Below are 27,104 nucleotides of genomic sequence, written 5' to 3'. Positions count from 1 at the left end.
CCTTTAAAACAACTAGAATTCTCTAAATAAAGTATTTTGATTGCATTTCCTACTTTCTCGGTTTCCTACTAAATCTGGTTCCTACTTTCAAATAAATTGATTATATTTGTAGCTTAAGAGAAAATACTATAACAAAGTTTTTATTTTAATTTATAAAAATTTCTGAAAATAATTATGGTATGAATATGAATTTCATAAGGTTTCCCAAGAATATATTGAAAATGATTTTTGTTATATGAATATAGCTGAACATATGTAGCAAAGCGCCATATAGTTTAATAATCATTCTTTCAAAATAATCAAATTAGCACGAGTTGACAATCTAACTTTCATATACAACATACCTATACATGATATTAGCATATAAATTATATTTAAGCATTTACATACATTTCTCTTAATTGTTATATTAATATTGTATATACACCTATATTCGGTAATTTTAGGCGATTATTTGCTATTCCTTATTCACACATACAATATATGAACAACATTTTCATAAAAATATCATATGCATGTCGCATTTATACATATGTATGTACGTATGACATCACACACATTATTTGTTTTCTAGAGCATATTATTATCGTTGCCTATACAAGAAATTGATAATCTGATTATTTTAAAAATATTTTTTAAGTTATTTTCAATTAATAATAATTTTGTCACGTTTTCATTATGTAAAATATTTTTTTTTTTTAATTTTTAAATAATTATGAATATCAGATTTTTTAAATTTTATATAAAGTATACTCGTACTTTATGTACATATATATGTATGTGAGCTGAAAAAAATTTAAGCTTAATAGGAAGCGCATCAAGGAATTAAAAAAGAGTGCAATAATTGCGGATTAATAGAATTTTTGGGCTTATAAAGAGAAATTTTTTATCCATAATTAAAAATTAACTCATTTTCAGGAAATAATTCTTTAAGAACTTAAGAGATATTTTATGAGTCTAATGCCAAGACATATAAATTTATAGAAGTATTCTCAAAAAATGCAAGAGAACAATATGTAAAATTAATTGGATAAATTATAAATTTTAATGTCAATTTTCAGCAAAGAACTAAAAAAAACTTATTTAAATTTTAATTTTCTGAATATTTTTCACATTTCCTAAAAGCTTGACATGTAATATGTATTTGTTTTATTTGAATAGTAAAGTAAACTTAGAGAAATTTTGATTTTAGAGAAATTTTTAAAATTACTACTTAAAATAATAGGTATTCTCAGCTCCATTCCCATATTAACAATTAACGGACGGCTCGAATCTGCTCTGTCTTTCCTAGTTTCCGGGCATTTTTCAGGGGAATTTAATAAACATGCATGTATGGATTTAAAGTCTTGTAACTACAATAAATCTTTATTAAATCAAATATATTTCTTAAAATATTTCTTAACAGTATTTATTAAAATGTTTAGTATTGTTTAAGCGTGTGATATGCTGTAAAAACTCTCCTTTACGCAGTGGAACCTGACGGAATTGACAAATATATCTAGTTTCGCTTCTTTTTGCATGCGACCTGCAGACTTTGCTTTTTTAGGATATATTTTCTTCCCTGTTCCCACGATTTTCCTGGGAAATAAATATTCGCTTTTATCACTTGAAACATCACTTTCTTCATCAAGGTTCTTAAACTCAACATCACTTCCCGATAAGTTTTCCAAAAACTCTTTGCTGCTTGCATGCTAAAATCAAATATACGCCGTAGGAACAACAGGTGAATAGGACTTTAAATAATAGTATCAAAAGATAACAATGTGCATAAGAGAAAACCCCTAATGCAACATACTAAATATTCATGCGAAATCGTAAATCTACGTAGCCCGTCCTAAGAAGTCAGAATGGAAAAGCGTAAATCTACGAGGTCCGTCCGTTAAATGTTAAAAATTTTGTGTAAAGAATAAGTTAAAACAAATATTAAGAGAGAACGGCAATGATTTCTTTTATGAATTCACGGAAAAAATTCCTATATTTTCGATTAAATATTCTATAGATGCATACTAATTTATTATTTTATTAAATTTTCAAACAAATTCGCTAATAATTTCAATAAATTTGCTATCAATTTCAAATAAATTTGCTAAAAAACTGTAATTTTTCCATTTTAATTTTTTTTTTTAAATTAAAACTGCAACAAATTTGCGTAAAAATATAAAAAAAAAATCATTTTAATGGTGAATTTGTGATTTTTCAAAAGGACATGTAACATACGTTCATTTTATAATTTCTCCGTTAATACCCATAAAAACCGTAAGAATGCTTATGTAAGGGTTTAAAGTAAAATTAATATTTTAAATTTTTAATATTTCCAAAGATTATTTAATCTTATGTAATTATTGATATTAAATTTGTTAATAATTTCTAAATTTTTAATAGAAAATTTTATAAAATAATAAAATAGACACAAAAAAATTATAAACAAATTTTTTTTCAATACATGTGTTTAAGAAACGAAACGGTATGGAATAATATTTAAATCCGTAAAATCAAAATGATTTTACACTTGTACTTTAATCAAAGCCAGTAACTTTTCTCTCATCATAAATTTGCGAAAATCTTATTTAAAAGAAAAAATTTAACCTGAATATTTAAAGCCCATTGAATAAAAAGTTGAATAGCTAATCTCAAAAAATATTTATAATAGGTCAGTTTTTGTATAATTATATAAAACATGCGAAATAAATCTCCATTCATTTGTAAATTTGGATTTTAGGAAAATAGTACATGTACTTGTTACAATTAAAAAAAAATTATGATAATTTTGAAAACGAGCCACTTTTAAAGTGACACCAGATAATCTGATAATAATACAAAAGAGTAACCAATACCATGATAAATGTATTTTTATCAAAGTGCTAAAATTATATTGTATTTAAATACAAGTGCATTTTGTATATATAAAAATCAGCATTATTTACCTCTTCTTCTATATACTGAAGATTTTTATTTAGAAAGCCATAAGAACGTGGTTTAAGAAATAGAGAATACGTTTTAAATACTGTTTATGAAAAATAAAGAGAAAAATATTTATAATCTTAATATTTATATAGAAGCGTTCCTTAAAATAAGAATTCATATTCATTCTTATTTCAAGAAAAAAAATTATATTTTATCCTTAATTGTAGGTTTCCAAGCCAATTCAAAGGATAAATAATAAAATGAAATTCCATTATAAAATTTTCAATAATAATGGTGAGAATAAGAAATTTCAGTATTTTTTAAAATGTGAAGTATTTTACTACCCCTTAAGCAGCTTAAAATCGAATTCAAATTTTAAAAATTGATACAATGATTTTTTTTACTTTTTTAAAGAAGAAAAGATATGAATGACCTGGCCCTGCTGCGCTTACTGAATTCGAAAATAATACGATTTTTAAAAAGTTGGATTTAGATTTTTAAAATCTTTTGCTATATATAAACCAGAGGTCCCCAAACTATTTGCTCTCGTAGACTCCTTGTCGTGTTTTTTAATTTTTAACAGACTCCCTGTTACTCTTTTTGATAGACTTAAATTTCTAGCAGAAGCCAGGTACACCTATGTTGTGAGAAAGCTAAATAAAAAACTTATTTAATTAAATTTATTATATTTAATTAACTTTGTTTAAATTTAAATAAATTTAATTGAAATAAAAATCTTAAATTTAATTTAAATAAAAGTAAAGTAATTCTTACATGAGCAAAACTAAACAAAAAATAAATTCAATCTTATGTCTATATGTCTATAGAAGTTTTATAAACAAACTTTTTAAAAGAAATTTCAGAGAATAGAGAAAACTAATGCATTTTGTTTCAAATATACTGAGCATTTAAGCATGAATATGGCACACACAAGTCTTTAGAACATTTTCTTTGGAAAATATCATATTTTTATCAATATTTTAATAGCCTTCTATGCGCTTTACACAAACTTAAACTAAAAACAATTAAATTTCGTATATCTTCGACTCCTTTCGTACAAATATGTTAAACAACTTATCGGAAAATAATTTTGCTGCTACTTTTTAATTTGCAAAATAATGAAGCCCTAACTGGATATTTTTTCTAAGTCCAACCCTATAGTTGATTAGGTTAGCTTAAAACAGTTCTTTTTTTCCCTAATATTGTTTTCACACATTTATTGGAATATTCTATGGCTTTTTAACCCCTTTCGCCTTTTTGTTTTTATATTTTGACCATTTATTCGTATGTGTCTGTGTTAAGGGGGTTATTCTTGACGTTATAAAAAGGAGAAACCATACGTTATTCTGAACAGTTAAACGTGAAATTTTTAATACGAAAGAATTACGCTCCCGTATTTTTCCAATATCTTGTAATTTAATATTGCAAAGATATAAAAATTTTTTTTATTTTAAATAAGTATGCCTATTGGCTTGACGTTCAATATGTGATCGTTCAGTTGCATTTGATAAGTGAAAAGGAATAAATGTGCCTTTCGTTTTTCCTAATAATTAAATAAAAAATATTAAAAAATAATATTAAAAATATTAAAAAATAAAAAAAATATATAAATTAATAAAATGCAAAACAAAACTGCCATAAAATTTTAATTCAAATTTCATAATGAAAAAAAATATTTTTGTACATACACATGTATATCATTTTGTTCATGTATGTATTCTTATAAAAATCATTAAAAATTGTATTGAATAAATTATTCGCATCTACATCAATTGATTCTAGTAAGCCAGATTCAACTGTAAGTTAAATTAATTCTATTCAATGAAGAGCAAAGGATTTCTTAAAAGGAGCATAAAATTGAAAAACAAATGTAGGCATCGGAAGAATTATAAATGATTTTTTTGTTTTCTCTTGGGACAAAAAGGTAACACGAGCAAAATAACTTTAACTTAGTTCTTTTTGGAAAACAATGTATGGTGGTGGTTCATCATATCAAAGACCACAGTTACCTAGAAATCGAAGTCAAAGACAGAAGAACAGGTAAATATAGGAATCGATAACGGTAATTGGCGAAAATGACAGAATGTGGCAATTTTTTTTATCTTTGTATACTTGATATTTAGTATACTATAACTAATTATACGATGATATTTAAATTTGTAAAATTCTAGCATTATTTTGTGTAATTACATATAGAGATAAATTTACATATTATATGTTATAGTTTTAGAATAGCGGTAAATGACGTCAATCTTAAAATTTTAGTAGTTAAAACATCATTTAGAAACAGGACTCTTAAATTGACATGATTTATTATACTTAGAATTGGCAATTCAAATGCAGCTAAATATTTTGTGATTTAGAATAATTGCATACTTATAGATAAATATTAATCTCAAATTTTAAACTCAAATATTTTCTCACTAAAATGTTAAGTCTAAATTAAAAGTTTAATAAAGCATTATGCATAAATAATACATACAGAGCAAATGTATTATATATTTAACATGAGATATTTGAGAAAAAACGATTTTATACGGCTTTTCCTGTATCTATTATTTATTAATATTAAATTAAGTTCTATTATATTCGGAGACTCGAATGAACTATAGGTAGAAATTTTAAATAAAAAATATGAAAATAAATTTCAAAAATAATTTTAATCATTTTAAAAGCTCAATTTTTTGACAAAACAAGAAATTTGTTTTGTCATTAAAAAAATTAAAGAAAATAACAATCAATAAAAATTTGAAAATTGAATGTCACCCTTTTTTTTGCTTTAAGATTTTTTAAGTTTTTTAATTATTATTTTTTTAACATTAATAATTCTAACACAATTTTTTTTTCTACATTACATTAGCTTATACAATGAAACATTGAGTTAATGGAACAAAACAACAATATCATTTTCGTTAACAAATTAGATTTAATTAAAATTAAGTATAAAGTGAATTAATTGTATTAAATTACAAAAACAAAAAAAAGGAACACTCGCACATAAACACAATACAATTAAAAAAAAAATTTAAAAAATTTATAAAACTAAAGAACAATTTTAAAAGACATTTTACACAATATTTAATTTCTTATAACAATTTTGTAAGTATCAAATTAATTTTGAAAAAATTATTCCTGCATTTAGAAAGAATTTGACAAAAATTTCAAAATCTTCCAAATTTATTTAAATTTATTAAAATCGATACATTGATCTTAAGACACTGTGAGATCCTCTGACAAATATTTTTATAATTTACTTGTCAAAGCTTTTGAAATTTTGTCAAATTTTATCTTTAAAAAAAAATGGTGACATTTGAAAATTAATTAAAATATCTCACGATTTTACGGTTACGATATTAATTTACGATATTATGTTTACGATATTAATTTACGACATTACTGTTACGGCAATAAATTAATACGATTAAATTGACATACTTTAAATTATAAAGAATATCTCCTTTCAAATTTGAAAACTCAAATTTTTTATAATTCAAACAGACACAAAGAAGAAAAATTACATTTTTATACAAGGACTATAATTTACACCACTAACATAGTATTAGTAATAACTTAACTTAAATTAGATTTAGCTAGATTAAGTAAGTTGAATTACAGCTTGACGACTTGAAGATTGTAAAATAAAAAAGAAAAAGGATTATTGATTTAGACAAAAAATTGATAAACGCGCATTGATTAATTGAATGGCTTGTCTGTCCGTCCATTAAAATTTCTGATTTTCCAAAAGCACTTCATAGAAAATTCATAAAATATTAAATTACTTAGATTTTAAATATTGAAAAATGTTAGTAGAATATATAAATCTCACATAATCATTTTTATGGTATTGAAATAACGTAGTTAATTTTTAAAATCACGTACATTAAGCGTCATAATTTTTTAAAACTTACCGAAATTCGTCACAAATACTCATATGCATCACTTGTTTATACATGTATACCGAATTTTCAAAATTCTTAATATAAAGTAAAACTTCAAGTCGTCAAGCAAAACTTAATCTGAAGCTTCAATAGAACCCAACAGATTAAGTAGGTCGAAACGACTTGTTTGTTATATTGCAAAATTTTTTTTAACATTTTTTTAATAATAAATTTACCATCTTAAATTAATTTCATTTGAAATCATTTAAAATGAATAAAGTCATTAAGCAAAACTTAATTTGTAGCTTCTGAAGAGACCAACAGATTAAGTATAGGTTCAAATGACTTTATTAGTATGTATTAAATGTATATAAATAAAAAGTTTTTAAAAAATTACATAATTTTATAGTTTTGGAAAATTTGAGGAAATTGTCTACATTATCAAATACATATACGTGAGCTATTATATAAATGACCTTTAATGTATAATATAGAACAGGCATGGGGAACCTGCGGCCTTAAGGCCGCATGCGGCCTTTTAACTGTTATTTAGTGGCCTTTGTCCTTAAAAAAATTTATTTCTTATATTTCTTAAAAATTAAAATTTTGCTGCCAAATTTTCGAAAACAAATCAAACATTTAGAAAAATAAACCGTGCACATAAACTTTCAAATTTGAAAACTAAAAATTGGAAAATTCAAAGCCATGAAATTTCTAACAACGTTTGAATTCAAAATTTACATACATATTTGTTTGAAAACAAACCCATATTAATATTTGAATCCTATGTCCGGGCTTCTTTCAGAATAATTGTATGCCACGCTAGTAAACTTTTTCAATAATTTTCAATCACAGCAAAGTCATTGAAATAATGAACCATATTATTTTATTAATAATGTACATACTTACTTATCTATTTTTATTTATGAAATAAACTGTTTTATGTTATTTTTTATATTCTGACATAATTTTGTTTTCATCAACCTACACAAAGCAAAAATTTATAACCTTTGGACTTTTTTTAAACTTTGCGGCCTGATTGACTTTGCATTGACTAAAATTTGGCCTTATATAGAGAAAAGGTTCCCCATCCCTGATATAGAATATCCGAGATTCGAGGCTTTTGGTATCTCTGATATGTTTATGAGTGCTTTGCAACATAATGCTATGACCATCAAAATATCTTACATTTGAGTAAAGTTTTTTAAATTAATAATAATGTGATGAACGTTAATGAATACGGAAATACGGTTATCTGAAAACTGTACTGAAACACAATCGAGTTGTGTTACAGTGTCACAAACTGTAAAAATAATGTCTAACATTAAATTAAATATGGGTTCAACTAAATAGCGTTTGAATATGCTGTACAATTAGATTACATCGAAAATCCTAAATTGAAAGAATTAAAATAAACATTCAAATGGAATATTGTAAAACAATATTACATAAGAGAAACTAATTCTAAAAATTAGCCATTATTTCAAACTGCATTTTACTATATAAAAATATTTCAATTTCGCCTCAATTTTCTTGAGAATTACGAATAGAACGCACATCTTAATAAAACGTTATTTAAAATTTTCCCTAAATTTTATATTATAATAAAACCTTAAAATTAATTGAATATTGCAGCAATTTAGTAATAGATGAGATTTTAATTCGAAATATGATATTTATGAGGTATTGTATTTGTTAATTCCTGTTATAGTCTTACATATTTCTATTTTGTTTTATGTTTACTAAATGTAATTAAAATTATTGACTAATATTAAGATAGAAGCATATCAATTCTCAGTATTGAAGCAGTTTCAATTCTTAAGCACTTCAATAACTGAAGATCATAACGGCATCCTATGTGATTTTCTCTTTATGTAAAAAATGTAAATTAAAAAAAAAATATGAATTAAAAAAAAAATGCTATACATATACTTTTTAAATAGGTTAGAGACGTCTTATCGTACATGTTATAAAGGTTCTCCAGTACTCAATTTAGGTGCTGCTAAAGCAGGATGATACGATGCGTTTAGAATAAAAAGAATAACAGGAAATATTTTCATTTTGCCGCTCTATTTTAAAGTTATTGGGTCGCTAAAGTTGGTCTTCCTCGCGAATACTTTTAAATATCAATGGGCTTACACCCACATACGCAAACCTTCATATTATAATTTTTATAATATGTACAGTTTTTTTATTAATCTATAACGCAAAATAAAAAAAAAATAAATAAATAATAAATATATTCAAAGTACAAATTACTCATATTAAAAATATTCAATTTCATATTGGTTTATTACTAAAAATCACTGACATCTTAAGCATAAAGTTCAACGCTTCATAATTTTGCTTTCTGTTTAATTTTTTCCTTTTTATTCTGTCATTGTAGGAAATACAACCTGTCCAGGTGGATAAGGAAATATTGAAGAACATAATATGTGCCTTTATATTTATTATACATGTGTGTGAATACCTATATTTCGCTAATAAATATATATATTTAGTATGTGTTAATAATAAAGGTAAGTAAGTAGTCATTTAGAACTGTCTGCTTCCCTGTTTTCTTTTTTGTTATTTTGTTCCTTTATTGGCTTTTTCGTATTTTTAATTTTTGTTTTATTTTGTTATTTAAATAAAGTATAGTTGAGGATCAAATATCAATTCATATATTGAATATATGTTTCATGTCTATAATTATATTATTATGAATATACAAAAATATATTCATATATGTGTTGGTATTATTCCCTTAAATTTTAATTTATATACATTTATTTACTATATACAGACATTTTGAATATATTTATTTTTTGAATTCACTTATGTACAAATGTATGTATGTTGTCCTATGGGTTTTAAATATATTAAAAATTTTCAAAGAAATTAAAGATTACTTCAATGGATTTATTTGTTTTAAAAAAACAAAAGAAAAGAATTGTCGCCTTATATAGCTATTGTCCTTTCTATGCATGTATATATGTATATACGTGTTAGTAAATTTATTTATCAGTAAAATTAAAAAGCAAAATAAACAGCAAATATAAAATTAAAAATTAAATTTACAAAAATTTTGTTTTTTTTTTTTGTTTTTGTTGTTTTTGGGTTACAAAGTATTTCTAAAAGCCTTTAAACTTCTTTTTCAATTTATCAATCAATAAATAAAAAATTTTCTATAAAATTTACAATACATTCATGCATGTATAATTATAAAGAAATTAAAAAAAAGTTTACTATTGATTTTAGTTTTGTGACTCTATTAAATATTATATAGAAATTTAATTTTTTAAGCACCGTTCACATAACAGAAAAAATTTTTCAATGGTTAGAATGGAAACTAAAAATTACATTTGAAACGAAATAACAGGGAAATTGTAATGGTATTAGTTATTTTATATTTTAAACAAAATGTACTCCAACAGTATTCCTTATTTTTCCTTTTGATCATTAGACTATTCTACATTTTATAACTTAATAATTTGTTCTTTTCCGTAACGTTGGTTTGCATGATAGTTGTGCTTAAGGAATTACAATTGTAATTATGATCGTGTTTACATAGTACTGTTAACCCACAAATTATTTTGCTAGTCATATCATAAATTGTCTGTTCTAAATTGTACTCAGATAGCTTCCATATTAAAATTAATAAATATCACAAACTATTCGAATATGTCAATCATTTACCCGTGAAGTTTCTAGTTTACTTGAAAACATTTTCTTTATGTTCCTTCCATTTTCAATATATCAACTTGTTCTACATAATTTTTGCTAGCCTGAATTACTTTTCCTATTTAGAAAATCGTTTTCCATAGTTTAAGTTTACATATTATCTTGGTCAAAATTTGTAATAATCTCCTAGGATTTTTTAATTTTTTAAACTTATCTTTGAAATTTAAATTTAATTTTATTCATAAATAAAAAATAAAATTACGTTGGTAGAGTTCTGAATCAAAATCTTTACTAAACGGCAGGCTGTTTTGTCATGCAACATAAAATATGTACATATGTTACAATATTAAATGTTAATTAATTGATTTATCTTCAAAGGAAGGGTAATGAATTAAAATATATAGTTCTAAATTTAAAATTTTTTAATAAAAAAATTAGAACATTTAATTTACACAGTTCAAATTTTATACAAATGTAAACGAGTGTATGGTGTAGCTACTCAATACATGTATGAATAAACACAATAAATAAAATTTTAGTTCATTTATTGAAATTATGTGTAAAACTTTACGCATGACACGTCGTAATCAATCGATCATTAAAGCCTTATTGATAAAATAAAACAAGAAAAAAATCACTTGTATTAAGAACAAGTTCCATTTACATTTGCTGCTTATGCCACATAATGTACATTCAAACAAAGTTTTGCACATACTTTCCTACCTAATACCAATGTACGTAAGTGTACATGGACATTATATTGTTGTAAATTGGATATTATAAATTTATATATCACCGCTACCGTTATAGATAATGAACAAACACACAACGCCAACACTATATATGATATCTATATATTAGTACAAAAAAAAATTAAAACAAAACTCGAAGAATTGAGGAATCGACGAAACCTTACAATTTGAGCTAAAAATTTAAAGCTTATTAACGGTATTTTTTTTTCTTGTTTGTATTTTACACATATATACATTCATACCGTTATATCGTTAAATCTTATGGTAATGTAATAAAAAAAATGCTGGGCTAAGGTAAATAACTTGCATATTATATAAATAATATAAATATTTATATGTGTGTAGGCACACAACAAAACGCAAACCATATATAAAAAAAATATTTAATTTTAAGTTGTTTATATGTTTGTGTGTGTTCATATGTAAGAGGACAATGATTGAATATTTTTTTTTCTTTATTTTTCCTCCTTCTTACATTTTTTCTTCTTATATTTTTTTTATTTTTGTTCTTATAATTACATACATTTTGCCTCTTCAATATTAATATAGAGAAGAAGAACATGTTTAACGCCACCTTTTATTCAGTTATTGAAAATTATTTGAGTTGTGCGTTTTGAAAATTATGAGAATATAATTGACCTCAACATATTGTCAATAATTAAAAAACAAAAATTATAAAAAAAAAGTTCGAAATAAAAAAAATTTAAAGTTTTAAAATCAAGTTATTTGTACTATGTAGATTGATATTAATAAAACTTATGTGAAAATAATTTAATTTTGAATTGGAAAATTTTTAGAAAAATTACTTTTTTACTGTACTTCAATTTTTAAAAATTAAATGCTAATTCATAAATCTATTTGTAATTTCAAATTTAATAAAAATCTTTTTGTAAATTATAGAAAAAATTTTAATATAATTCGAAAATTTATTTCTATAATTTAAATATAAACACATTTCAAGAATAATTTCTTAATTGAGATTATAATGAATTTATAAATAACGAGCAAGTGTGCATGATTGATCACTATTATTCACACAAACTATGAAATAAGTTTTCCTACCACTATAAACACATATATAAAATAAATCTATTTTAAACTAATCGTATTGATTTCTACATCGATTATGAATGTCTGCAGAAATTAAAAATGAAAAATAAATTAAAATATTATTAGACCTTAAAATTTAAAACAAAAACTTATTTAATAGTAAATTTTTACTATTGCTATGAAGCACTTTATTAAAAATTATTATTCTTCACTAGTTAGGCTTGTAAAATCAAATTTACTAAAAGCCCAAACTTTTTAACTTAAAATATAAATTATAACTACCCTATGGAACATACTACATTTTATAGAATGGGGAAAACTTACGTCCCTTTTTGTAATAACAGTATACTTTGAATAAGAAATGAAAAATATAATACATTACTTTCATTTATCGAAAAAAAATATTAGACATTTCGAAATAAAACATCGTTAAAATTTTGAAGAGTCTAAAGCTATTAATTAATTATTGTATATTTTTTATTTATATAAAACTAAATTTTCAGACCGATCATGCACAAATGCTAGTAATGTTAAAAACTCATCCAAGACTCTCTTGCATTAAACTTATAAAAATATAACTAAATGTGACTTATAAAAATAACTAAAATCTGTTAAATTTAGTTCTATTTACTCTTGCCAAAAATGTAGAGAACCATTTTAAAAACTCATCATTATTTAATTTTTTCTTTTAACACTAATCATACCAAGACTTAATATATACCTATTTCTACCATAGCGGGTCAAATGACCCGTTGTGGTAGATATCGGTATACAACAAGAATTACTCAGAATAAACAAAACAAACAAAAAAAAAATTGTTATAACTGTACATTAATTACTTAGAAAAAGTCATGAAGTCAAATGTGCAAACGCAATAACATTATACGTGCATTTTCAATGCAAAAGTTAAAAATGGGTTATTTGACCCGTTATGGTATGTTTAGTGTTAATTTATCAGTAAAATAAAATTAAAAATATATATTCTAAATAAATTGCAATTTTGATTTCAAGTTATTAATTAAAATATTTTGTATTTTCAGCTAAGTCAAGGAACTTAAATTTAAACAACTAATTATTAAATTCCTTTTTAATTATATGATCCTGATTAATTACAAATTTCCACATATCAAAAATCACTTAATAAAGGAGGAACTGAAAAATATACTGCAAATGGAACGTGCAATATAAAACTCACTATAAGTTTTATTGCTTTAAAATAATAATTTAAAATTATAAAACATGTAACATACATTCACATACGATATACATTAACAATTTAAGGTAGTGAGAATATTTTTTAAAATAAGCAGGTGCTTATAAAGATATCCATAAAAAATATATTTATTAAAATTTAAATTATACGTATGTACTTAAATATTTTAAAATATTGATTAATAAGAAAAAAAAATTTTATATTGACCTAGATATTATAAAAATATTATGAAATTTAATTGAAATATTACAAAATATCGATTTCATCTAGCTGAATAATGGTACTTATTGCAGCTGCTGACCACTGCACAAGATTAGAATTATGACTCTTGTGCGTGTGACAGCGGCTATTGTGAGATACCGAATTACAACTTTTTTAGATGTGCAAGAATGAACATATATATGAGTATATGTAAAACATAAATACAATTAAAATTGATGAACTTCAAAATTAAAATATCAAAAAAAATTAATCTTTATAATAATGTAAGTAAATGTAAGTAAGTATTACAGTTTCATTGCAAGAAAAATCAAATAGCAATTTAAATATTTCATAAATAGCCATTCTTATATCATTAAATTGTTTTTTTTTTGTTAGTGTAAATGACAATAGTATCAAATGAACCTCCAGTTCAAATCATCATTGTCAACAAGGTAACAAAAATACGACGATCAGTTTAATGTATCAAAGGCATATTAAGACCAACAATATTCGGAAACTAGCCCAAAATCATGTAACAGCCTTGGTTTACAAAGAGAGAGCTGAACTGTCAATATCGGTAAAAATGTTAAACCAATATCAAAATAAAACCAGCCAAGAACTAAACTAAAAAACCAATCAAAGAACTAAATTGGATTGTTGTAGAATATTATTTTAAAATCGATAAAAATTATGTGTAATAAAAAAAATAAAATAATTATAAAAAAAATTTTAGTACTTACTTTGGTTTACATACGTTCTCGTTTCTTCTTTGCTTTAAATTAATTAAGTTCATCATTATGTATACATACATACATTATGTAGTTTACAGGTATTCTAAGTTTTCGACATGTTTTATAAGTTTTTATGTATGTACGTTATGTATGTACAAAAAAAGTACTTAATACACTTCTAAGTATTACTCTATGAAATTGTTTATGGGTAAAACAATTTTTAACAATCAATTATAATAATTAACAATTGTAAACATTCAAATTTAATCGTAATATATTAAAATTCTTAAGTACCTATGTAAATCTTTTTATTCGTAACACACAATTATATATACATATTCTCTATGGTAATAGGTACATTATTATTACAACTAACTTGATTGAAAAATAATGGGCATACTGAATTACATAAATATGAAACCTACTGCGATGAATCACATATGAAATTTTCAAATAATTTGACGAATTTCTGAAATTATGGTATATCTAAAACATCTAAGTATAGATAATATTTCCGTTTTCTAATATCCCTTGCAGGAGTGCAGCCGTTTAAAATTAGATGAAATAAAATTGATAATTCTATAATTGAACTATAATTTGAATTGAACTTGAATTAGAATTAGAACTTTGTAATCGTGTATTTTAGATGAAGGTCTCGTTAATATTGATTGCACTCCTTTATATTTTCAGTAAAGTATAATTTCTTTATTTGAAAAAAATATATCCACCAATTCTTTAGTAAAAATTCTCTACAAAATTCTTTAAAAAATTTCCCACTTAATAGTTAAAGCACTTACAAATACTAATAGGTACACAAATCACAACAAATAGGTACACAAGATATTGTTCACATTTTATTTAAATTTAACTTCGTTATTAATAGTTGAATATTTTATATTTTTAAGATTCAAATTTATGAAGATCATATTTATTGACGATTTGCAAATTAAAATTAAAAAATAATATAATTTAGAATTTTTGATAATTCTACAAGAATTGCCTACAACAACTGTCAAAGTATTTCTGAAAATGTAGCAAAGTAATGACAACATTTTTTAAACTACAACTACAAACTAAGATCTTAAAAAACTTATCGCAAATACACGGCTTTAATTTTATCAGTGCAAGCAAAAAAAAAATAAAATGTCGGAAGATTTAAGGATTTGTTAGAAAAAGTATTCATTTTCTGTAGCATTATTTTAAAAGCTTTAGAAAATGAAAAAATTAAAAAAATCGCTCAATTGAATAAAAAGATGATGGTGCTTCAACAGCTGCAAAATTTTTCTATACTACCAGTAGCAACATTGAAGTTTTTGTAGTTTTTTTTCTGCTGCTAAAGTTAATTAAATTCTGAGTTAAAAATGCAAACGCAATCTGTATTTTCAAAAATACTCAATCCATTGAATTTTTACATTTTTATTTGTAGATCATTAACAAAAATGTTAATGATCTACATAAATTTTGATCCGAAAAATATTGAATTTTGGACTATATATTTGACGAAATCAAATAAAATTTCAGGAATGCTTTATGCACCTACTTATTGCGATTTGTGTATCTCTTAGTAACTATTAAAAATGTTCAACTTCTAATTGAGAGATTATTTAAAGAATTGAGTTCCTTCTACCTTGAAAAAGAAGTTTTACCTTTTCATTTATATAGGTACATAACTTTATAAATATTTAAAATACAAAAAATTTAAATTTGTAAAAAAATTAAAATTTTGGTACAGGAATAAGATAAAATAATAAGCTAATTCAAATTTAATTAGTTTATCTTGCTATTTTATAAAAGGTAAAGAATCTAGAAATCAAGCTAAGACAATTTTTAAATAATTTTTTAAATAAAAATTTACAGTGAAGTAAATTTTTTATAATAAATTATTAAAAATTAGTAAATATCCAAATTTGATACTTTGAACTGAACTGACCGAACTATAAACAGGTACTTATATGTTATAAAAATTGTACAAAAACTGTGATCTTAAGTATAATGACTTATAATTGACAATATCTAGGCGAAACTAGCCGTGTACAGTTTAAATTATTTATCTTCAAACAACAAAAGTATAACAAAGACCCAAATAGTTTTTCTATACCAATATTGAATTTTAATAAAATGCATAGATATATGCACGTAAATTCAAATACTATAACGTAAAGATTTTCTAAAACTATTTGAAAATATGTTATTCTTAAATTACTCATTGAGCGATGTCAACATTATGTTTAATTGTAATTCGGCTTGTGGTTCATATATGTAAATGCTTTGTACTAAACACAATTTGATAAAGTCAAATCATACGATCTTTTTTAAAAAAAGTATATTTTTATAATAATAAAGAAAAATATTAAAATGAATAAAGAAAAATATTAATAATTTTTAGATACATTTTAACTGCTTCTTGTTGCAAATCGTTTACAGAATATAGCAACAATAAAATACTTTATTGTTTAAGGCAATCAAATAATACTAAATTCAAATTTTTAGTGAAATTAATTTCAAATAAAGTAAGAAGTATTTAAATTTGTATAGAAATCAACTTATATTTAATATATGTATATTAAAAACAGACATATTATGTTTTTGTTTTACTCATTTAATTCAGAACTAAAGCTTACAGAGTATTTTGTGTTTTTTTTAAGTACATTATAATAATAAGTGATATTTTGTTATTTGTATGAAATTTAAATATTAAAAATTGATAATAAATTACTAATTATGATGAATTTTTAATGTCTTTGCAATAATATCAGAATACAATTTTATCCTACTTTTTATTTATTACTATTTGATTATATTTTTTAATTTTTGAATCCAAGCAATAAGATCAGTTGCCATCACCATGATATAGTACCTTTTTCGACAATTAATCTAAATATTCAATTTCAATAATATCATCGTCCTCTTCTAAATCATCGAATTCAGCCAAATTTTCTATATATTAAAAAGTGTGCGCATTCCTACATATGCCACATCCCAAAGCGAATTCTTCACCAGTTGGTGGATGTACAACATGTAAGGGGCATTCATCACCGACAAGCTGCGTTGCCTTTGGACCACATGGACATTGCGGTAGTTTGTTTTTGGGAATATTTGTTAAATGTTGAAAATCGTCATGACATGTATCACAAAAATGGGTTGTGCCGAAACAAAAGAATACTGCTACTGAACAACAATAACGGCATTTATATTCCAGGAAATCTGTTCCATGCTTAGGACACATTTGCGCTCGAGCAACATCACTGCAGGCACCACAAACTAGTTCTTCCGGATTATATTTATCTCCAACTTCAGCATGACATCGTGCTTCACCACCATAATATGCTTTTTGACATTTAAAACATACGTAATATGCATAGCGGTCCATTGCCATTGCGGCTAAGTCTTTATTATCAGAATCTTTAATAACCCCTTCATATTTAAGACGCATCAAAGCTTTACGCTTAACATCTTGTTTTAGATTATTAATTGGTTGCAAGACATTACTTAATAAATCGTGCTCAATATCAGCCTTGCATATTGGACAAAGAGAAAACCCAAATGAAATACGTGGTCCATTCCATCTTTTTTCTAAAACAGCTTTAGAACAGTGATAATGGAAAACATGACCGCACTCAAGCTGAAAAGAAAATAGTAGAACTTTAAGGTTCCAGAACTCTTCTTTATTTATTCAATGATTACCTGAATGGACGGGGCACATGCCAATGCTTCTACAAAACAAATCATACACATATCGTCTGCATCTTGAGTTAATTTTGGCAATTTTGATCCTTCAACTAACTGGTTTTCTCTATCATGGCAAACGTGTTGTAAACATGGCAAACATTTTTGTTCACCAATAACACCTCCACACGAATGACCACAACTTTTTATCCTTTGACAGGAGTTAGCAGCTAACTCTTGACATTGGGAGTCCGCACACACGTTTCCAATTTCTAAGAGCCCAGTGTTACCAATTACACCGCAAAAACGGCACCTTCCAACAGTATCCTGGGGTCCCGATATAATAGTATTGGCTCCATCCCTAAATTCCACAACTCCTTTAAGAGTTTTACTGTCTGCTAAAGCTAAAAGCCAAAACAGTTTAGTTCTGCCACATGACTCATGTAATTCAACTCGAATCGCTTCTTCCTCTTCTTTGCATACAGTACGGCGATGATGTCTCGTTTTTCTACTTAAGTGCAAAAATCTATCACAATCACTACACAGTGAACCACATGTTTCGCATTGTATGATAGCCGAAGTTTCTCCATCATCATGATTGGAACACAACGGTCTTGTATCAGAATTACTCCACTGTCCCGATGATAATTTTTCTACGTGCTCCTTGTCCAAAACACAAAGACTTGCTAAAGCTAACCACAATGTAGAAGTTTTTATACAATTTTCCGGATTTCGAAAAACTTCATCTAAACGCGTTAAGTTTAAAACTGATTCAGCGATAGCTGCTTTTGTTATTAAAGACCATTTCTCTGTAAGCTTACCCTAATGATGAAAATAAGTTTTTTACTATTAAATAAATAACACAACAAAAAAACTTACACTAGTCATGTCTCGTACTAAAGCTATAATACTTTCAGCTTGTTTATTCGATATTGCACCCTTCAAAAACCATCTCTGATTCAAATTCTTTGAAACTGCTTCTTTTAACTGCTTTTTTGGATTCCTATCAAAGTCAATTAAATCCATAGTAAAACCCTTTACTACAGGTCCTGTATCAAAAGCGAAATGAGCCGGTGCTTCAACATGGTTTTTGTCGTCCATTACAAAATCCGATAAATCTTTTTTCTTTAAAGTATGCACAGAAAAATCAATGCAATTACATAATTTAACAAATGCAGGAGATTTGTCCATTGCTGGTTTAGTTGAAGTTTTAATTTTAACTTGTAATTGTATGGACTTTGCTATAACAGCTAAAAATATGTCCAGAATACCTAACCGGTTCATGTCGAAGTCACTTGGATTTTGATTGACGATATTAAAATCAGCTGGTGGCATTTTTTGCACACCTAATAGTTCACCTAAGTTTTCTGGAGAAATTTCTGGTAAAATTCGTCTTAACAAAGCTGTAACTTGACGCTGGACACGATCACTTCCAGTGTGTAATAAACTTAGCAAATCTTTGAGTAGCCCGTGTTGGTGTGATAAATATGAACGACCAACAGCACTTCCTGAAAGCGCTAATACCATACTGAGCATTTCAAAACAGTAAGTGTCTGGAGATCGATATCTTTCAACACTAGAATCGCTCTTTTGATCTACACCAACGTTATTAATATCTTTAAAATTGGTTGTCGCATTTGACATCTCCCATTCTTCTTTAGCCCGTTGTGCTTCCTTTTTAATGGCGTGAACAATATGAACTATTACTTGTTTTTGTAAATGACTCAATTTACTTCTACTAAATAATATTCCAACCATATGTTCTCTAAGGTCTAGGGAATCCGCTAATACTGAATTTGCACTAGATTCCATCATTGATCCTTGAGTTGCCCAATTTACATTTTCATTTACATTATCAGATGTTGAAATAAGTTTACCAAATACCTAAAGTACCACAAATAAAGAAATAATTATTTACACAGAAATCATGTTTGAAAGTTAATTAAAATTACCTGAGCTGTTATCAATCTAAACACACGCAATGTTTCGACTTCACAAATTCTTTGCTGTATTTGAGTAGCATTACTTAGTTTAAGATTAGGTTTCCCATACACAACAACGTCATCAATACTAGCAGGAACGCCTAATAGCTTAATTTGGCGAACTCTCAATGTATTTTCTGGACCCCTGAGTTCTAACCGAAAATGAGTGAAACTCTCATCTGAAAATTATGTTTTTAATTACTCTATAAAATATTCGAATACGGGAATTGGTACCTGGTATTTTAGCTGAAATCCACGTGCATACTTTGGAATCTATGTCAATAGTTTTTATTAAATTCGTGTCTCCCAAAGATTGTCCGGCAAAAAACACCACGTTTAAAACTTTATTCTGAAATAGTGTTTGTTAGTTTAATACTTTCACGAAGCTTTTTATTATACCTGTATGTCACGGCTGTTATCAATATGGACAAAGACCGCTTTACAAACGTAGTTCATTTTGTTCATCGAAATTTCAATAATTTTACATTTATTTCGATCTTCCTCATCACTTTCCCAGAAGGTTTCGGTTGAATTGTCGGTTAAAGAATCCGCTAAGGCTTGTCTCGATGATACTGTTATCTATTTAATTTATTTATTGAAGAAAACTTTAGAATTATTCTTAAAAGCAAAAAAGAATGTACCTCAAACATTCCATTTAAATCAGTATAATTAAAAAGTTTTGCTCCGGCGTTACTAACAGGACTCCCATACGCTTGGTCTAGCATATGACCATTCGACTCGCTCATCGCCACAATTGATGATATTAACATAGCTTCATTTTGCTCATCGGATTTGGACAGAATTTTAGAAATGTTACCAAAAACATGTGAGCTTAAAAAAAAATTAATTGATACAAATTAAGACAAATATATTTTTTATTATGTATGTAAATTAATGGTATGCTACAAGTCTAGAAGCTGAATCTACTAAAACACGTCTTATATAAAAATTACTAATAATAAATTTTTACTTGAAATATTTTTATTTCCCAAATAAAATAATTTATTCATTGAGTTTAGATATTGCATTTTTACTTAGACGTCTTATTCGGAAACTATCAACATCCTTCAAGAGCTTGTTAAAAAAAATGTTTACGTTATCACGCAATTTTCAAAACAATGAACACGAACTATAAATTCAAATTATTCAAGTTGATCAGGAATTTTGAACGCGATCATTAACCCAGATTTTTTCGAACATTGAATCTATACATTTTTTAGTTTCATTTTCTTTATTTTCATATTTCCGTTGAATATTGAGAATATTAAACTTTACATTTGTTACATATTATTATTGTTCATATAGGTGTTATTATTATTGTACATATTATATAAGTACCTATGCAAAAACTGATGATCAGCCTGTTTAAATTTTATTCCAAAACATTGAATAGCCATTCTTTGCAATGATGATCCAGCTGGTAATAACAATGTTAAATCGGCAACTGATTGTAGAAATGAGTGTAAACTTTGCGAAACATTCTGAGAAACTTTTCCGCTCATTTGAATATAGGATACTGGGTGTTCAAGAGCCATTTCATTGTCATCACTTTTGAAATTTGTTTCAATATGTTCTTCATAAGTTGCACAACTTAAAGCTGAAACAAACCACCACATTAAATCATGTAAGCAACATGTTTGAGTTACAGATCGTATAAGCCAATTCAAAGCTTGTAAGGAATATATTCTACAAGTAGCAATTCGAAGACTTCGTTTCATAACATAACGTAATTTTTCTAAGTCGTGCTGTTGTGTGATAAATGCCATTGTTGGACGATTTAATAAATAATTATGATTTGGTTCCATATCAATACAGTGATCTTTCGGATTATTTGAAGTTGAAGTATCTTTTTCATATTTATATTTGGTACTTAACGTTGAATCTTTACTTGTGAGGCTACTAATATTATTGGTTTGATCTGATTTTTCTAGTAAATCCTTATCAACTAACACTGGAGGAGGAGGTGGTGGGGGAATCGAATTATTATACTTTGGAATAATAAAAGATCTACTTAAAACATTTTCTGGTACTAATTTTCTTAAATTTTCCGATGGATAACATAACATTAAAGAACTTTCTGTTTCCGAAGATGAAGTTTTACGACGCCGCATTACAACCTAAAAAATATTTTTTTTCAAATTAATCAATTACATCAAAAAATATTTACTCTTACCTTTGTAACAGAATTTTCATCGAAATTGGCTGGATACACTGTCATACCAGACTTTTGTGGTGAATGATTCGACCAACCTTGTATCATTGAGAAACTTCGATGAAATTTTGATAATGTTCCACTACCGTGCGCTGAACCAGAAGTTTTCATTATTTCAGAATTATGCTGATCACATGAATCAAATGATATTTCAGATAATGGTCTTTCAAACAAATTATCACCAGAATTTATACCGAAAATTTCATATGGCATATCATCAGCCATTGAAGCGCCTAAAGATTCTAAACAAGAAAAAACTTCTGGTGCCAACCACATCGAATCAGGAGAATTACAATTTGGAAAGCTTTTTCTACTTGGTGTACTTGAAAATGGATTAAATTTATTTGAATTCATTTTCAAACCAATTCGGCTATTCCTATGTGAAGTTTCACCACCTCGACTAGTACTAGGCTTATTAATATCAGCAAAAATATTTATTTGCCCTTCTGCTACTACGGGCATCTGTCCGGGTGAACGTTTTTGTTGTGTTACTAGTGGATTGGAATTTTGTGATGTCGATGATGATAGTTCTAGTAAAAACATCGCATTCTCTTTCATCATTGAATAAATTTCTGAATTAGCATGAAAACTATTTGATGTTCGATTATTAAATAAGTCGTTTGGGGATGAAACTTGATTGCTTGAATTATTTAAATTGTTAATATTTTTATTCACAGAAATATATTTTTCACGACATTGATCACACATTAGAAACCAACTGTAGGCTCCTTTCCCTCCTTCCCCACAATTGCCAGCCCAACCTTCACAATAAATTCCGACAGAATTGTAACCTTTACCTAAAAGAAAAAATCGAATGATAACGACTCTTTCAAATTAGAAATGGTCGGACCTTTGGCAGGTTTTCCACATCCTGGATGCACAATTCTCATATGATAAGTTACAGGTATTGGTAAAAATATTTCACAAAATTCACACCATGAAGCATCATCTGGAATTAAAAAAATAATTTTATTAGAAATTTAATTTTTGATTCAATTCTACCTTTCTTTTTTTTCCGTAACTTTCTATTATCTTTGTCGTGATTATCTATTTTATCCTTGGAGCTATAATATTTTGGAGAAGTCCTGAAAATTAAAAAATTTTTAACAAAATTTGTTTAATTCTGTTTAAAACTTTATTTACAACTTTTGATTTTCCAAAGTATTACTTTGTACAATATGTGCCGAATTTGTACATAATTGCTCCCACAAATATACTAAACATTTTAACGCTGGAGGCAAAACAGCTACAACTTCAGGTAAAGAATGTAGTTTTGTTTTTTCGTTGTTCTGAGATTCTGACTGAAAAAAATACGAATTATTTAAAATGATAATCCAGATTGAACGTTTCTTACATCATTTGCACCCTTTCTAAGACGTCTATTATTAATGCTAGATACTCCGGATTTGGTTAAAGTTTCTAAAGTTGATGGTCTAATATTTAGATAGTTACCGGCATTAGCTACTTCAACGGAATGTCGTTGCTGTGCTTTTTGTTCCTTTGACAAATTTGTGGTGCAATTATCGTGAGCATCACGCCTTGTTACAACTAAAGCACCTTCTTTTGGCAAGTTAGGATGGAATTTCAAAAACGAAGCGCAAGACATAGCGTCATGTACTATACCTTCATGCCATAAAATTGCAGCAAATATGGCTCTTAAACTTTCAGCCAATGATGGTGGCATTGCTCGTTTTGGTGGTCCCATCTTTAGAACATTATCCATTGATGTTGGCTTATCTTTACCAACCGGCAGGGGCGTAATAATAGAGTGACTATATTGGTGTGGTGCTGCCGGTGGCCACACTGGTGCACTGGAAGTATCTGGGCTTGCTGTTTGTTGTTGTTCTAAGTCTTTTTGTGCATTGGTCGTACACTTTGTATTTACAGTTAGGGGCTTTTCTGATGACACAGCTTCGGATTGTATATTTGTAGCGATCCCTGGAGTTGGTATTGGTTTCTTGGGCTTATGTTTTTTCGAAGTGTGTTTTGGAGTTGAAGGAAAATAATTTAATTTTGAAACTGTTGTCGCAATTGCATGCAAATCAGAATGACTAGAATTGGTATCCGTTTGAAATTTTGGAGAACTTGAGATGTCATCTTTTGTGCTACTACGACTAGGGGAATGACTTAAATCCCTTGTTAAGGAGCTAACAAGAGCAGATGTATCTTCAACCGATTTACTGCTGCTGCTACAAAAAGATTGCCCCTCGTTGATGTGTTTCACTATAATATACATTTAATTAAATGATTACCATGCTAAGAAAAATATTTTTGTTATGTTACTTGTAGGGACTTGTACAGGGCTAGAATTCGTTGCTGAGTATTGACCACCATCACTATTACCATTACTTCTAGACTCTTGAGCACCGATCGCGCGGACTAAATCTTTAACCGATACAGATGCTTCATATACTTTTCGATCGTCTTCAGCTCGCTTTCTTTGATTTTCTTTAGGATCTACGCTATTGTCACCTTTAAACCATTTTTGCAAAGCTTGCAGTTTACTAGCTCCTCCGCCCACAACACCGGCTATTGCTGAACCTAAATTAGAAGATGGACTCGAACTATGAATACTACTGCTATCATCTTGCGATGTAGCCATTGTTTGGACTTTCCTCAATGCTTCATTCGCGGTTGACATTGTGTTCTCTACATTTGTTTGATGGTCAGAGTTTATTTCATCATTTAAATGGTTTTCTGATTGCTCATCCGATCTATCAGATTCAAACAATTTATTTGAAGATGAAAATAAAAAAGGATTTGTCATCGATGAAGATATGGTCTCTGCTGATTGTGGTGTTCCCTAGAAATATCATATGAACATTTTTAATATAATATGTATATAGTACACATAAAGGAATTTTAACCTTTGGGGAATCCACGAGCTTTTTGATTGGAGAATTCGTTAAAATTTTCGGGGAGGGTTCAGCTGAAACAATTTCGGGATTATCGATCATATTTCTAAAATAAAGGATTTTATATTCAAAATGTTAAAAAAATTCTTAAAAAAACCGTAACAGGTTATACATTTTTGGTTTATTTTTTGGCACAGCTGGCTTCACAGATTGCTCTTCTAAAAGTGGATACAACAAAGTCTTTCCTAAATGTTGGTTATATTGTAAGCACCAGGCTTCCGTTGGATACCACCCAGTACTGCAATGTTCGCGAATTGAGACAGTTGATAATCTCACCCAGATTCCATCATCATTTTCAATCTGAAATTTTTTCAAAAAACATTCAAATAATTTGGATGAATTTTGTTTCAAATAAACAAAACAACTAATAATAATTACCTCATCTATAAAAGAAATTATTCCATTCATTTTAACAATGCCGACTTGTTCAGACTGTAAAGCCGGATGCGAACGAATTCTTAATCCGGCAGAATTTTTTGCAACAAACTTTCTAAGTTTGTTTTGTGGCTGTGACGTTTTGATAGCCATTCTGTGCGGTGGAGGAGCACCACCTTCTTTTACTTCTACTCTATAAACTTCCTCTAACGAAATGCCATCCACCATTACTGTTAAACAATAATTTCCAACAGAATTTGGTGTCCAATGAACGCTAAATGTACCATCCTCCATATCTTGTGCATACAAAGTTTCGGTAACTCGAGTTTGATTTGGACTACAAAACCGTAATTCTTCAAAAGAATATTGACTATATGGTTTCATAAATGTTATTGCTTTGAAGCACATTTTTTCCTTAACAGTCGGTTCGTAATTAATACGAGGTGGCGGTGTCATTCCACCTAGTGAATTTATATCATTATAAGATGTACGCCGCATTTTCAATTTACCATTGGCAATAACTCCAACAGGTACAGCTTTTATCTCAACTTTTAAATCAGGTACAATTACAGCGTCACCATATTGATCACGAATTGTTACAACTAATTGTGTTGGCCAACCATATCTGAGTGAATCTGATATTGGATTTAATTCACACCTTTTGGAAGAGAACATTTAAAGCATTAGTATCTAAACACATACTATATTATAGAGCGTCAAAGCTACCTATTTGGATCAAGTCTCGGTTCTGGTTGAAGCCATGCTGCTAATCTACCACCTGATGATCCTGGTGCCCCGCTAATAAAATCTTTCAAAAACTGCCTTTCATTTGATCTAGATCTGTTGGAATATAAAAAAATCTGAATTAATCAACAAGTAAATCTGTAAAGTTAATAAAGAAAGAAAACAATTTTTTTAAACTCTTTAAGCCGATAAGTTTGAGAAATACAATTTTCTAGAATAGTCCTCTCGAATAGCTAAGTAAATTACTGAAGTAGACAAGTAATATTAAAATAGCAAAATAATCAAGTACAGAATGCTCTTTAGAAGTTTTCCAAAAAAAAAAATTGTTGGTTTCACTATGTCGATTCACCGGTGAACATGTTTACAAAACTTCTGCACCCTTGAAGATAGAAAGTTGAAATTTCATTTTTATATAGATATTTTTTAGAATCTTATTTTTGTGGATTTCTAGAAACTTATTTTTGTGGAAAATATTCAGCTATTTTTGTGGAAAATATCCACATATTTCTAAAACTGCAACCCGCCACATATTTTTGAAACTGCCACCTTTTCTAAATTTCTATAAATAGCTAAAAAAAATGCCATACCGACAAAATATATAATTATTTTTTTAACTGACGCAATTAATCCTTGATTTCGAGCATCAGGTTAACGCCTCTTTAAATTTTTTTGTTTTGCTTCAAATTTAATACATTTAGGATGAGCAATGCATGCAATCTTTTAAATATTTTTGTGACTGAATGAAAGTAATTTTAATTAATTAAATTTGGTTATTTTTAAAAGTAGTATTTTCATTTGTTCAAGGGAAAAATGCTACT

General features: G+C 27.0%; 1 protein-coding gene across 1 annotated transcript; it reads right to left on the bottom strand.

Annotated features, from left to right (window-relative positions):
• Nucleotides 1–16,981: 16,981 nt before the first annotated feature.
• Nucleotides 16,982–26,179, bottom strand: LOC129618792 (E3 ubiquitin-protein ligase highwire-like). Its single transcript, XM_055533792.1, has 17 exons — nt 25,546–26,179; nt 25,280–25,467; nt 25,120–25,213; nt 24,536–25,055; nt 23,607–24,475; nt 23,399–23,553; nt 23,255–23,337; nt 23,103–23,201; nt 22,214–23,049; nt 21,379–22,157; nt 20,682–20,871; nt 20,440–20,619; nt 20,275–20,389; nt 20,011–20,219; nt 18,938–19,942; nt 18,077–18,880; nt 16,982–18,014 (listed from the first exon to the last, which is right to left on the bottom strand). The coding sequence occupies exons 1-17, from the start codon at nt 26,038–26,040 to the stop codon at nt 17,337–17,339; spliced, it is 7,299 nt and encodes a 2,432-aa protein (XP_055389767.1). The 5' UTR covers nt 26,041–26,179; the 3' UTR covers nt 16,982–17,336.
• Nucleotides 26,180–27,104: the final 925 nt, after the last annotated feature.

Source organism: Condylostylus longicornis, unplaced genomic scaffold (assembly GCF_029603195.1).
Source record: "Condylostylus longicornis isolate FDR11 unplaced genomic scaffold, ASM2960319v2 ptg000010l, whole genome shotgun sequence".
NCBI classification, from domain to species: domain Eukaryota; kingdom Metazoa; phylum Arthropoda; class Insecta; order Diptera; family Dolichopodidae; genus Condylostylus; species Condylostylus longicornis.
This window is presented reverse-complemented; position numbering and strand designations above follow the sequence as displayed.

Coding starts and splice junctions, on each gene's coding strand:
- LOC129618792 (XM_055533792.1), bottom strand. CDS start 26,040: ATGCGGCGTACATCTTATAATGATATAAATTCACTAGGTGGAATGACA. Junction 25,214..25,279: donor CCAAAAAATAAACCAAAAAT/GTATAACCTGTT, acceptor CCTTTATTTTAG/AAATATGATCGATAATCCCG. Junction 20,872..21,378: donor GATCATCAGTTTTTGCATAG/GTACTTATATAA, acceptor TTTTTTTTTAAG/CTCACATGTTTTTGGTAACA.